The 12,158-nt window shown below is 50.2% G+C and overlaps 1 protein-coding gene across 4 annotated transcripts; it reads right to left on the bottom strand.

Annotated features, from left to right (window-relative positions):
* Positions 1-674: 674 nt before the first annotated feature.
* On the bottom strand, positions 675-11,872 carry CEP85 (centrosomal protein 85). Of its 4 annotated transcripts, none has more exons than XM_056509249.1 (14): positions 11,799-11,872; positions 10,594-10,665; positions 9,897-10,049; positions 7,215-7,909; positions 6,445-6,578; positions 5,571-5,688; positions 5,070-5,255; positions 4,581-4,733; positions 4,326-4,480; positions 3,963-4,083; positions 3,501-3,551; positions 3,317-3,415; positions 2,617-2,845; positions 675-2,353 (listed from the first exon to the last, which is right to left on the bottom strand). In XM_056509249.1, exons 2-14 carry the CDS (start codon positions 10,646-10,648, stop codon positions 2,190-2,192), a joined length of 2,313 nt encoding a protein of 770 aa, XP_056365224.1. In that variant the 5' UTR covers positions 10,649-10,665; positions 11,799-11,872; the 3' UTR covers positions 675-2,189. The 4 variants fall into 4 exon arrangements, with proteins under 4 accessions (XP_056365224.1, XP_056365223.1, XP_056365225.1 ...); XM_056509248.1 differs by having other exon boundaries at positions 11,755-11,850; XM_056509250.1 differs by having other exon boundaries at positions 11,582-11,826.
* Between the last annotated feature and the right edge of the window lie 286 nt (positions 11,873-12,158).

Below are 12,158 nucleotides of genomic sequence, written 5' to 3'. Positions count from 1 at the left end.
CCGGGGCACCGGGAGTCACCGACAGCAGCCCCGGGGCACCGGGAGCCACCGACAGCGGCCCCGGGGAGTCACCGGGCACCGGCGCCGCTCGCACCGGGCACGGCTCGCACCGCTCGCGTCCCTCCCCGCCCAGCACGGCCTCGCACGAGTGGGTCAGAGCAGCTTTATTTGATATTCCAAACACTCGGTACAAACAAGCGGTGAGGCTTTGCTGGTACAAAGACACTGAGCCCAACGGGAGCGGGCACAACACGGGGCACACCGAGGGGGACATGCGGCACGAGGAGGGGGGACAGGGGGGACACTGTCCTGTCCCTCTGGCCTGGCGTGTTCTGTAGCAAACGGCCCAAGATTTGCCCTGCAGCAGCAGCAAACAGCACATGGCATTACCCTCTGGGCCAGAGGGGCTGTGCAGGATGAGCAGAGCACATGTGCCCATGGAGGGGACATGGGACCTGGGACAGGGCCAGGCAGCAGCTGAGGTGGTTTCAACCACAAAAAACCTCATCTCAGAATCATCTCTGCAGGGCCAGAGGGCAAACCTGTCCCCTCACAGCACCCATGAATGAAATCTTGAACCCCCAAAGCAAAGGGGAGAAGGAGATGGTGCCCAAACCCCCTAAGAACCTGCCAGCAGAGCTCCCGACAGTCAGAACAAACTGCTTCAAAAACGCCCCTGAAAATGTGTTTTTACTCAGTACACAGCACCAGCAACCTGGGGACAAACACAGCCAGGAACAGAACACCCAGGGGGAGAGCAGGACAGACAGACAGACACTGCCAGGCACACATTGCTGTGTGCTCCCTGTGCAGGACAAACCAACCATTCCTTGCCACCGTCTCCCCATGGTGGCCAAACACCGAGAACAAAACAGATTTGGTCTTAAAATGTTAACACAAAGGAATAACAAAAGCATTTCTGCCAAACCCAGGGCTCTCAGCCCCAACAAGAACCAAGAGCAGCCAAACAACACAACTGTCAGCAGGATTTTTCCCTGTCATAACTTGGCATCTTGCTCTTAACTCAAGATGAAAACCAAAGTTGCACCCTCGGACTCAGTACTGTAAAGGTGTCACTGGGGTTAGGGAGGGCTGTGGTACAGTGAAACTGATCCCACAGTGATTCATTTAGAAATCCCATTACTTGCAGGGGAACAGGGAAGAAGGGACTGTGACAAAGCCCAAGTGGCCACTGCTTGCAGGAGAGCTCCCTGTGCCACCCCCTCCACAGCAGGACCAGTATGGCTTTGTCCCAGTAAAGCAGAGGTGTGTCCCCATGGGCACAGAGCTTTTAGAGGCTCTGGCAGGAGCCACAGACACTTGGGGCTCCCCTGGATTGTTTGTGATGGCTCTAAAAGGCTGTGAGAAGCAAGAGCAGCTCCTCACCTGCCAGTGGATGCATTAGGCACAGAGCAGAGTGGGGGCAGAGGGTTCTTGCAGCTCATTAAGGCACTTCAGCATCAATCCATGTCCTCTGCAGTCTGAATCACAGCCCACTCCCAGTGCTATTTCAGGGGGACAAAAGGCTTAAGGCTTCTGGGGTAACATTGCCCAGGGGGAGTTTCCAGAGTCTTTTAGTGTTGCTTTATTTTTCAATCCTGCTGGCTGCTGAAAGACATTGGTTGCATTTACCTGAGGAAAGCAGGTCCTGCTCCATCAATCCAAGGCAGCAGCACCTCAGTGTAAATGCCAGCAGTGTAACTGGCACACCTGCCTGCCTGTGGGATCCAGATATCTCACAAACACCCTGATAACCCTCTGGTCCCACTGGTCACACAGGACCTGCACAGAGAGGTTATCAGCAAGACCAGGGCATACATTTCCTTTTAGCTGTGATTTTAACTGTCACATTTGCATGTTCAGCATTTGACATGCCTGGAAGGCAAGTGAGAATTCATCTCCCAGCATCAGAGACCACAGCAGCTCCAGCAAACACAGCATAAAACACATTCCACAAGATCAAAGCTACTGCAAAGGCTGACACCAAAGCCCTGAATTATCCCAGTTAGCCAGTCAGCAGCTGAACACTTCTGGCAACAAACCCCCTGATTCCTCCCAGATCAGATAAATCTCACATCCTGTACCCAAGCAGAGGGATGATAAAGTGCTGAATAGATTTAGGGTTGTAGGAGCACAAAACTCCTGAGAGTTTCAAGTCTTCATTCCCAGTCTTACTTTGGGAGTGTTCTTTACTGGGTGATGCAGTTCTCTCCCATGTCCTGAGCATATCTGTCAGATATTGCAGTCCTCAACTCTTCCACCTCTTTGTGAAGCTGTTTTACCTCCACCAGTTTCTTGGCCAGTCCATCAGGGCTCAGTAGGTCATCCTTCTCCTTCACAGGGTACTGCACAGCTGTGGGGTCACAGAAGGGAGTTTCCTTACAAGCAGTACTCAGCAAGGATCGCACACATTTGCAAGCCAGCCAGAAAAACCAACTCACATTTGCAAAAGAGGTTCTACTTAACATTCAGTTATTACAACATGCACCTTTGAAGCAAGCCAACCACAGAAAGAGCAGAAAGAGAACTTTCCATGCTCTATGTGAGTTACTTCTGCCACAGCACAGGAAGGGAAGGGTTTGTTCTGCCATCACTCAGAAGGAAAAATGCACTTACAGTGAATGCCCAGGAGCAGAGAGAGGTTGGGGTCCTTGCCCTGAGCCCTCTGGGTGACAATGCTGTAGACAGACTGTAAATCCTGCAGGCAGATGGCCAGCTCCCCGTGCAGCTCCTGGGCCAGGTGGGCTGTGTCAGCAGGCAGGGGCTGGGCTGTCAGCTGGGCCTGCTGCAGCTGCTCCTGCAGTGTCAGGTTCTTCTCAATCAGGTCCTGGTTCTGCAGGGACAGCTGGACACATGGACACAGTGTCAGTGGGCACCTGAGGCAGCACTGCCATGCTAAATGCACCTGAGCTGGTTTGCATCCAGCCCTGCAGGCCGTGGTCAGAGGAGTCAATGTCACTCCCAGATGGGGACTGGATCAAATGGGAAGTGCCCAGTGCAGGAAAAGCTTCCAGGAGCTTGTGCACCCCAGCAGGGGCTGTGCCCTGCCCCTGTGAGTGGGTTCTGCCCAGCCCTTCAGCCCAGGCTGTGCTTGCACTCCTCTTCTGCTGCCCCCAGCTGGCTCCTCCATCCCATCCCCATGAAATTCCCACGGCACAACCTGCTTCTCCTGCTTCCCAGCTCCTTTCACAGCCCTGACAGGACAACTGACTAGCAAGAAGCAGGAGAGACTGAGCTGCTGACTAAATTCAGAGCCTTGCTAAAAGACAATCCATTCATTCAGTGCTACAGCCAGACACTCCAAACAGCCCCTGACCTCTTTCACAGCAGCCCGGAGAGCAGTTTCCCTTCTCATCCCCTCCTCTTTCAGAGCTTGGCTTGTCCCCTCCTCCTGGGCCACCCGTTCCTCCAGGTTCTGCAACAGACCATGGGAACACAGGAAGTATAACACATTTCACAGCAGATTCTCAAATCCTGGGTCCCTCCCTGTCACTTCTCACCTTGATTAGCAAGGATAACTGCTCCATCTTCTTCTGCCTTTTGTCCACAATCTGCAATTAAAAGCAGAGATGTCAGAACTGGCCACACAGATCCAGCAGGAATTCTCCTTCAGCAGGAGAACATCTCCTCTCCTTCTCTTTCCTGTCCACTTACTGCTCTTATCACATAAGCTCTTTGGACTTGGATAAAAGGCAGCATTAGATTTATCAGCTAAAACCAGAGACATTGTATTTTTGTGGTTTTCCTCTGCATTCTTCTGCATTCTGCACTTCTCCCCAGCATTACTGGAGAAGTGTGTGGTTATCACACCAAGAACAACTTTCAAAACCCTGCAGTCCAGAATTCCAGGAGCTGCTGCTTCAGTGCCATTGTGTCTTTAAAAGTCCCTGATCTCATCTGAGTGCCTGGTGTGAGTCAGTGGAAGGAAAAATGTGTGACTCCTGACTGGGACATCCCCTTACCTTCTTGAGACAGTCAAACTCCTTCTTCAGAGAGTCATGTTCCATGTTCTGCCTCTCCTCATCCTGGGCAGGGGGTCCTCTCTTTGCATTCTTTGCATACTGCTGTAACTTGTCCTGCAAGCTGCAATTAGCAGAACACCATGGGGAAAAAAAAAAAAAAACCAAAAAAAACCAAAAACAACAGTTTTACTTACAATCTCTTCCATATTTAAGGTGGGAAAAAATATGAGGAGTGAAATTAATTTCATATCTAATGTCAGTATTGCCCTGTTTGCATCCCAGCCCACACCTGCCAGGGCTGTGCATCACTCTCCTTGTCAGCAATTCCTGCAGGGAAAAATGAAGCTGATCCCTGACTCCTACCTGTGCACAGTGGACTGAAGCTCCATCTCCTTGTGTTTTTGGGTTTCAAGCTGTAGCTCTTGCTCTCTGAAAGCAGCCTGGACATCTCCAAGCTCTGTTTCCAGTGCCAGCACTGTTTCCTGCAGGGCAGTAGCCTTCAGCTCAGATTCCTTCAGCTGCAACAAAAGGGGAATAAATGTAAACTAAGTGAACTACAGAAAAGTTACCTGAGCAAGTGTGTGAAGAGGTACCATTGCAACTCAGAGGAAGTTTTACCTTCTGACTCTGTTTCTGGTGGTCCTCAAGGGTTGGAAGATCAGCCAGGTATCGTTCCAGGGTCTCAATTCTCTGCTGTCTCTCTTTGTTTTGTTCAGATTCCTTCTGGCATTTCTTTTTAAGGTTATTAATGTGTTTGTCTCTTCCCTTTACCTGCAGGGACAGTTACAGAAAAGTTTTATATATATAATTTCTTATTTATTCTTCAGTCTTCTATAAGCCCACTCATTTAGCTTTTGGCACACCACACAGCACCAAAATACAAGATCCCTCTAATTAATTTCTGCTCATTTAGCTAAAGACAAGCAATTTTGGTTAAAAAAGGAGCCACTGAAATGCTTCTAACTGCAGGAGGAAAGACTTTTGCTTGTAAACCATAGTCTACAACAAGATGAGAAAACAGCTGCAGTTACAGACTGCCACAGAAAAGTTTCACCTCAGCACTACACAAGAAAACACCTTCCCATCTCCAGAGCAACAGGACTATACCCTTTCTTCCTGTTTCTTTAGCTCCTCTGCATGTTTCTGCACTGTTTCCTTCAGAGACTCCCGGAGCAGCTTCACATCCACCTCTGCAGCAGCCAACTTCCTCTCCAGCTCCACCTTCTCATTACTGAGGGACTCAGTCTTCTCTGTGAACTGTGCTCGCAGGAACGTGTTCTCCTGCTGCAGCTCCTGCAGGCAGACACAGCCCCTGAATCTGAGGGGTTAAAACAGCCCCAGGGCTGTGTCCTCAGCCTTCCCAATTCCCAAACATCCCTCAGCCCACCTGACATGCCCTGAAATAGCACCTGGCACTGCTGCCAGGTGTGGGCATCACCAGCACAGCTTTGATCCAACCCAAGGGCCTCAGGGCTGGAAATCTCCGGGGGTGCAGCGGTGATGGTAACTCCACATGGGGATAATTTATAATTGGACTCTGCACACACCTCAGCAGCAGTGGCAGGGCCATTGGATGCAGCACCCATTTCTCACTGGCACCTGCTGTACCTGCATCCTCAGCATGCAGACGTCTCCATAGGAGGCTGGGCAGCCCAGCAGGGCACTGTGAACCTGCAGCTCACTCTCCCGGACCTTCTGCTCCAGCTGGGAAATGTACTGCCTTTGTCTGCAACAAAACAGGCCATTCACTGCTCCCAAACACAGAGAGCAGCAGCAGAGCACACAGTGCCACCACAGCACTGCTGCCCCACACAGGGATGAGCACAGCAGAAACAGAACTCTGCAACTCAGAGCTCGCCTGCAGAGGAATAAAGGTGAACACTTTGACCTTTTTTACAGCCCTTATTAACTTTTCTTCCCTTCAAAACCCTTCCCCCAACCACGACAACAGAAAAAACACACAAGCCTTGCATGTTTTGGAGGATCCAGCTTGACTCTGGAGCTTAGGAGTGAAATGAACAGATGACTCAAAATAAGGAAAAAGTATTTACAGTCCAAATGCTGAAGATACTTTTTCAAAAAGCTTGAGCACCACTAGCCTTAGATAAATATTGTTTGCCAGCCCAAAGTCAGAAAAACCTAATTTAAAATAAAGGTCTCATATAGCTCCCAGAAGTCCTTAAGCAAAAGAGGCAGACATTCTGACATTCCAGATAATCATGACGTGAACAGAAATCTTTATCCCTTATAAAACACAGAAAACCAGAACTAAAATTAATTTATTTGAGCCCTTCAGGACAATCATCCTAATTCCAAGAAGGAGAGAAGAGCTCAGGTTGTTCTCTAAGGTCTTTATATTGTTCTTTGCAACAAAACAAGATCAACTGGGCAAAAGGGACTCTGAGAAATGAGCCTTCCTCGGTACTTTCCAAACAGAAATGGACTGGAGTCTTTAAACCACATGGCAGTACCAAAGCCTCACCTGTCAATGAGGAGCTCTTTCTCCTTGAGCAGGTTTTCATTGGAGTTCAGGATATTGATCCACTGAGCTGGGTCAGGTGCAGGCAGGGATGGGGAGTACATGGAGGAATGGGGGCAGGTGCCTCCATTTTGTAACTGCAAGAGGAGACAGAACAAAGAAGGAAGGTCTGTGCCCCACAGGGGCAATTGCAACACTGCTGGAGCTATTTTGCACACTGTGTGCTCATCTGCATGCCAGGGCACGGCTATTTCAGTCTTTGTTGATGTCCAAGAACAAGAAACTTTGCCCAAGCACAACTGGAGATTAACAAATAATTTTAGATCACTGTGCTAGCTGGCTGGGAACAATTTGTCTCCATTAGGGTACAGCTGGTGGGAGGTGGTAAATAAATTGTTTCCACCTAATAAACTGCAGTTAGTTTCATGCATTTTTCTCAAAAAAGTCTTTAAAAAAATCCTAGCTACAGAATAAAACTATTCTAGACACTTTTTAAAACCTCTTGGCATGCTTTTCTTCATAGTTTGCACCATTTCAGCTCTGGATGTGGCAGGTGGTGCAGCCCTGTAATAGAATCCAGGGCTGCTCTGCACACACAGCGTGTCAAACGATACCTGTGACACCACAGGCTGTAAAAACAGACCATTAGGAGACTTTGGTGTCACTCAGGGAGAAGCCTGAGACATTTTCCCACAGCTCCTTAGTCTGGGACAACAATTCCTGACTACAAAGACAGGAAAAGGTTTCAAATTCACACAGTCACAGCTGCCTACCTGCATCTGCTCCACCTGCAGCCTCACTTTGTCCAGCTGCTGTTTCCAGGCACTGAGCTCACAGACTCCCTGGTGGGGGTGCAGTGTGCAGCCTTCCTGCATCCACACTTGGGCTGGGGGAGCTACTACAGGTTTGGAATAGAAATTGTTGGCCTGGAGTCCTGCTGGCATCAGCCTGCTCCCCCTGGGCCACGTCCCGTCCCGGGGCTCGCTGGCTCCATTGACCCCCTGTTTGCTCTCTGGCAGCACCTTGTAATGCTCCTTCCCTGCCTCAGAGCTTGGGGTGAACTTCTGGCACCTGTGCAGAGGGTCGGTGCACAGACTGTCCAGAAACAGAGACTGGTTCAGGGTCTGCTCGATGGCAGGGGTGTCAAACTTCCAGGCGTCTTCTGTCCTGTGATCAGCAGCAGGAGGCCAGGAGTGCTCACAGGAGTTCTGCCCTGGAGCCCTGCAGAGGTGCAGGAGGTCCCTGGGAGGCACCTGGGATTTCCCAGTGCTGAAATCCCCGTTCCTGGTGAGCCCTGGGTGCTCAGGGGCACAGGCTGGCACGGCAGGCTTTGCAGAGCCCTGCTCCCCTGCAGGGCACAGCTTGGAGGGAGAGGCTCCCAGCGTGGAAGGCATAACGTGGGCTGTTGGAATGGTCACCTGGGTTTTGATGGGATGGAATGAGGAACTGCTACTGGAATTGCAGAAGTCTAGGGGGAAGAAGAAGAGTGATACTCTTAATTACAGTCCTGAAAATACAATCCTCCAGTGAGCTTTCCAAAATGATTTTTAAACCAGTTCCTCTCCCACTGAGCACACCCTCCTAAGCAGCAGCAGCATAACTCAGGCTCACCTGTGTTTCCCCTCACTACAAGTTTCAGGAACCTGCTAACCTTTTCCTACCAAAGGAAGAATCCAAATTTAATCCATATTTTTAATCCTTGTTTTTAAGCTGCTCTAGTATAACCTTGAATCAATAATATTATCTTCCTCTAAGTTTAGAAACCAAGTCATTGATACTGAATAAAGAGGCTGAGACTTACTGAGCTGAACACTGAGCCCGTGATCCTGCTCTGCCCGTCCCGCAGCTCAGTGACTCCGAAGCGTGGGCAGAGCTAACAGGAGCCTTCCCTGAGGCCATGGTGAGCAGAGCTAACAGGAGCCTTCCCTGAGGCCATGGTGAGCCTCCAGCATCGCTGACCCCCAGGATCTGCCCTTGCACCTCCTCAGGACACCACGGCAGAGCCTGTCCTAGAGCTGCAGCAATGGCTCTCACCTACAGCCACAGGAAGTGAGACAGGGCTCCTGTCCTGCCAGCAGGGCACCAAACCTGGCTGCGGGCAACTCGGGGTTATTCTTAGCAACTCTCAGATTTCAATACAGCAACAGCCAGGGCTGAGAAAGGCAAACAGCAAACTGCCTGTTCCCACTCCTTGTCCTGAGACGTTCTGTGTCGCAGGAACTCCAGGTTTCTCCCAGGAACACTTGATTTCCTCATGGCTTTGGCCAAAGGCCCGTCCCCATGTGATGTTCCAACAAGTCACCCTCCCACTTGTTTGTACCCTCCAAGCACTGCTACAACAATGAATAAACACTACAGTTTGACTACAGCCCAAATCAGACTCTGCAAAGACTGAAACCACACTACAGGAGAACTGTCACAATAAAGGCACTCAATCCTTTCATCAAAAATTATCAGTGAGGGCAGAAAATCGCTCAGCCAGTGCTTGGCTGTGCCTGGAGACTCCAGAGAACACCAAGCTACTGGGCAGCTGTGAGCACATTCACATTCACCTTGGCAAAGAGAAGGGGCAGCACCATTTCCTTTTACAGCCCCTAAATTTATCCCCTGGTGTCACTGTCAGGAACGCGAGTTCCCTGACCAGCACATCACGTGTGGGTGCTGCAATCAGTTCCTTGGGTGTGCTGAGGGTCCTCACAACATTTCTGACTAAAGTACTGAGCTCAGTGTGCCTCAGCAGCAGCCAGGGCTGCAGGTCACCCTTGGCTCTTACAACAGGGCTGTGACATCACCAGTGTTCACAAGGGCCATTTCCCAAAGGGAAATCACCTTCCCTGTCCTCACCTGCCAAATGGGTGTTTTATTATCCTCAGACAGGCCTGATGGAACACTTTAACATGTGCTAGTGTAATATTTCTAGCAGTGCTCCCAACAGGAGGCCTGCTAAAGCCTCCATTTCACTGGCACATTATTAAGATCTACAGCTTGTTCCAAAGGCTCCCTGGAACACAAAGATGTGTGAAATGTTTTAAGGAACACCACAAAGTCCCTCATTACTGAAAAGAGAATCAAGGAAGATAAGAAAGGATTGCTAGGACCAGAAGTTTCCCAGTGTGCCTCAGCTGAAGGCCAGGCTGCAGAGTTCTCAGCTGTGACACTGCAGAGCCAAACACTTCTGCACAAAGGCACCTATTCACTATTCCCTTAAAATAAATTTAAAATCACACAACAGACTTGCTGATACATCACTCATTGGACAATAAGAGCCAGCAAGCCACCAAGGTGGCTTTGAGTCCCTTAAAAGCACTGCAGTGAGGCAATAACCAAGCTCAGAGAAACAGCCAGCCCCCTCCTCACTCGATTACGTCCCAGACATCTGGATTTGAAACCGTTTCAGGCATTCTGACAGGCTGTGCCCTGCAGGTGTGCCATTCTGACCCAGTGCTGCCCCTCACCTTCGGTGCTGTCTGAGCAGGAGGTGCCAATGCCCCCATCCCCGCTCTCGGCCACGCTGGGGCAGCGGCTCAGGTGGCCCTGAGACTTCACAGCCAGCATCGCTGTCTTCCACTCAGTCTCCAAAAACCTGCTCTTCTGACAGGTGTTAGGGTCTGGAGAGCAAAAACAGGGATATTTATGCCTTAATTAAGCCATATGTATTTACCAGTGCTTCCAAACCCCAGACTGGTCCTTGCCCCGCTCCTCATGCTCCTGTTAAAATAATTTTCTTTGCAAAAGGAAATGGCAGGAAGCACAGGGAAGTAAAACAATAGCAACAGGAGACTGAAAAACAATCTTGGTAAGGAAGTGAGAATGTAGAAGCTGTAAATTATATTCCCATTGATTAGTTTGGTCACATTACACCCAGCTGGTGCTCTGACTAAAAAGAGCAGCAGCACAGAAAAACTGGGTAAAAAAGAGGTATTTTTGCATTAACTCTAAAGAACTCTCCCAGATTCATCAGCTACCATCTAAGGGAGAAATTCCTTATCAAATAATTGCTGGAAAAGCAGGCAAGGGTAGAAAATAAGGGCTTTTTGAACAAAAAGCTTCTGGTAGAGAATCCTCTGAGGGCCACGTGTCTCCTCAGAGAAACTGAAACAGGATCCGACAGCAGCAGGGCTTTGGAGAAAGGACTGAAAGGACTGTCCTTACCCAGTGGATTCTTCTGCAGCAGCCTCAGCTCTGGATCTTTCTCAGGAGCAGCCATCTCATCTACCTAGAGAACTGGATAAATGAATAAAAATCTTATTTTAAGTGAGTCTAATCCACACCCTCTTCCCACTAACCAAGCATGCAGCAGCTATCCATCAGAGCAACACAGCATTTAGTATTTAATTAGCTCCTTCTCCCAATAATATCTGTTTTCCCTGAAGCAATACTTTAGAGAAAAAAAGACCTTGTAGGTTTTCTTTATGCCTGAGAAAGGAGAATTGTTTGCACCGTTCTCCAGGTACTGAGCAGCACCTTTCAGCTGTTATCCCCAAGGCAGGTATTTATAGAGCACTTATCATCACGGTACCTGCACACTAAATCTGTGTCTACAGAGACTAAAAATTTCTCTTTAAAAGTCTTAACTGTCAACCAGATCATTTCTGCCCTCTGTAGAGGTCACTGAGCAACTACATGAGGAAAAAAGTCCTTCAAAAATCAGCCTTTCTGTGCCATGAATAGCAATCTTTATCTGCCCAGTGTTTTGGATTAATTTATCTATTTCTCTGAGTGCTTCAGACAGTGAATTTCCCGTCTCTGATAATGCACATGCAATTTACATCTACACAGTAGAAATTCAAGGTCTCTGCAAACCCATACTCAATCCTCAACCAGCAGCTGTTACAGATTTTTGTTAAACTGATTCAAAGAGCTCAGGGAAGACATTAATTCCTAGAAAACATTCATATACACAGATGTTACAACCTGGGAATACAACAGGATAACAAACGAGAAACAGCATTTCAGTCAGCAAAGAAGTGAAACACTTCTACATAAATGTAGCACTTAATATGGTTAATTTAAGGATAGTTAATTTAGGCAGATATGGCCAACTTTAGGTGAATTTCTGACGGGCTGGAGGTCCCGGTGGTGTGAGGGGACAGACCCTGAGGCTCAGCCCCTGAGGGTCTGGGGGCTCCGTGCATCACACCTGACCCAAAGGCGGCGGGGGAGGAGGTGTCGGTGCTGCGGGCCCGGTCCCTGAGGAGGAGCGGCTGCCGGTCCCTGAGAGGGGAGGCCATGAGGAGCTGAGGGAGCGCTCCCTGAAGGGCTGGAGGGGCCGGGGTGCGGTGCGGGTGTGGTGCCGGTGCCCGGTGCCGGTACCGTGTGGGCCGGGGTCGCGGTCCCGGTCCGGGCCCATCCCTCACCTGCCGCCGCCGCCGCCGCCGCGCCTCTCCCGCCACCCCCGCGCGCCGCGACCGTTACCTCTGCCGGCGGGGGCGGGGCACATGTAGAGGGGCGTGGCTTATTAGCTTATCGGCCAATCAAACTCTCTGACCACGCCCCCGCCCGTGGCTCATTGGCTCGCCTGAACGCTGTCCCCGCCCCCGCCGCGCGGGCTCTGGCGGAGGAAGAGTGGCCGCGGGCGGCACCCGTAGGGCGGGCTCTGAGGGGTCTCAGCCAGGAGAAAAGGGAGATCGGGGGAATCGTCTTGATTTCCACAATTCCCTGGCAGGAGGAACGATGGGACAAGAGGAAACGGCCTCAGGCTGCACCGGGGAGGATGA

This window comes from Oenanthe melanoleuca, chromosome 23 (assembly GCF_029582105.1).
Source record: "Oenanthe melanoleuca isolate GR-GAL-2019-014 chromosome 23, OMel1.0, whole genome shotgun sequence".
In the NCBI taxonomy this organism is placed as follows: Eukaryota; Metazoa; Chordata; class Aves; order Passeriformes; family Muscicapidae; genus Oenanthe; species Oenanthe melanoleuca.
The sequence above is the reverse complement of the archived record's forward strand: the minus strand, read 5'-3'. Positions and strand labels throughout refer to the sequence as shown.

What these genes read in the sequence shown, in the direction of transcription:
- CEP85 (XM_056509249.1), bottom strand. Translation starts at nt 10,648, where the DNA reads ATGGCTGCTCCTGAGAAAGATCCAGAGCTGAGGCTGCTGCAGAAGAAT. An exon ending in TAAAGAAACAGGAAGAAAGG is followed by an intron (nt 4,734 to 5,069) that starts GTATAGTCCTGT and finishes CTGTCCCTGCAG; the next exon opens with GTAAAGGGAAGAGACAAACA. An exon ending in TCCGGGCTGCTGTGAAAGAG is followed by an intron (nt 2,846 to 3,316) that starts GTCAGGGGCTGT and finishes CCATGTGTCCAG; the next exon opens with CTGTCCCTGCAGAACCAGGA.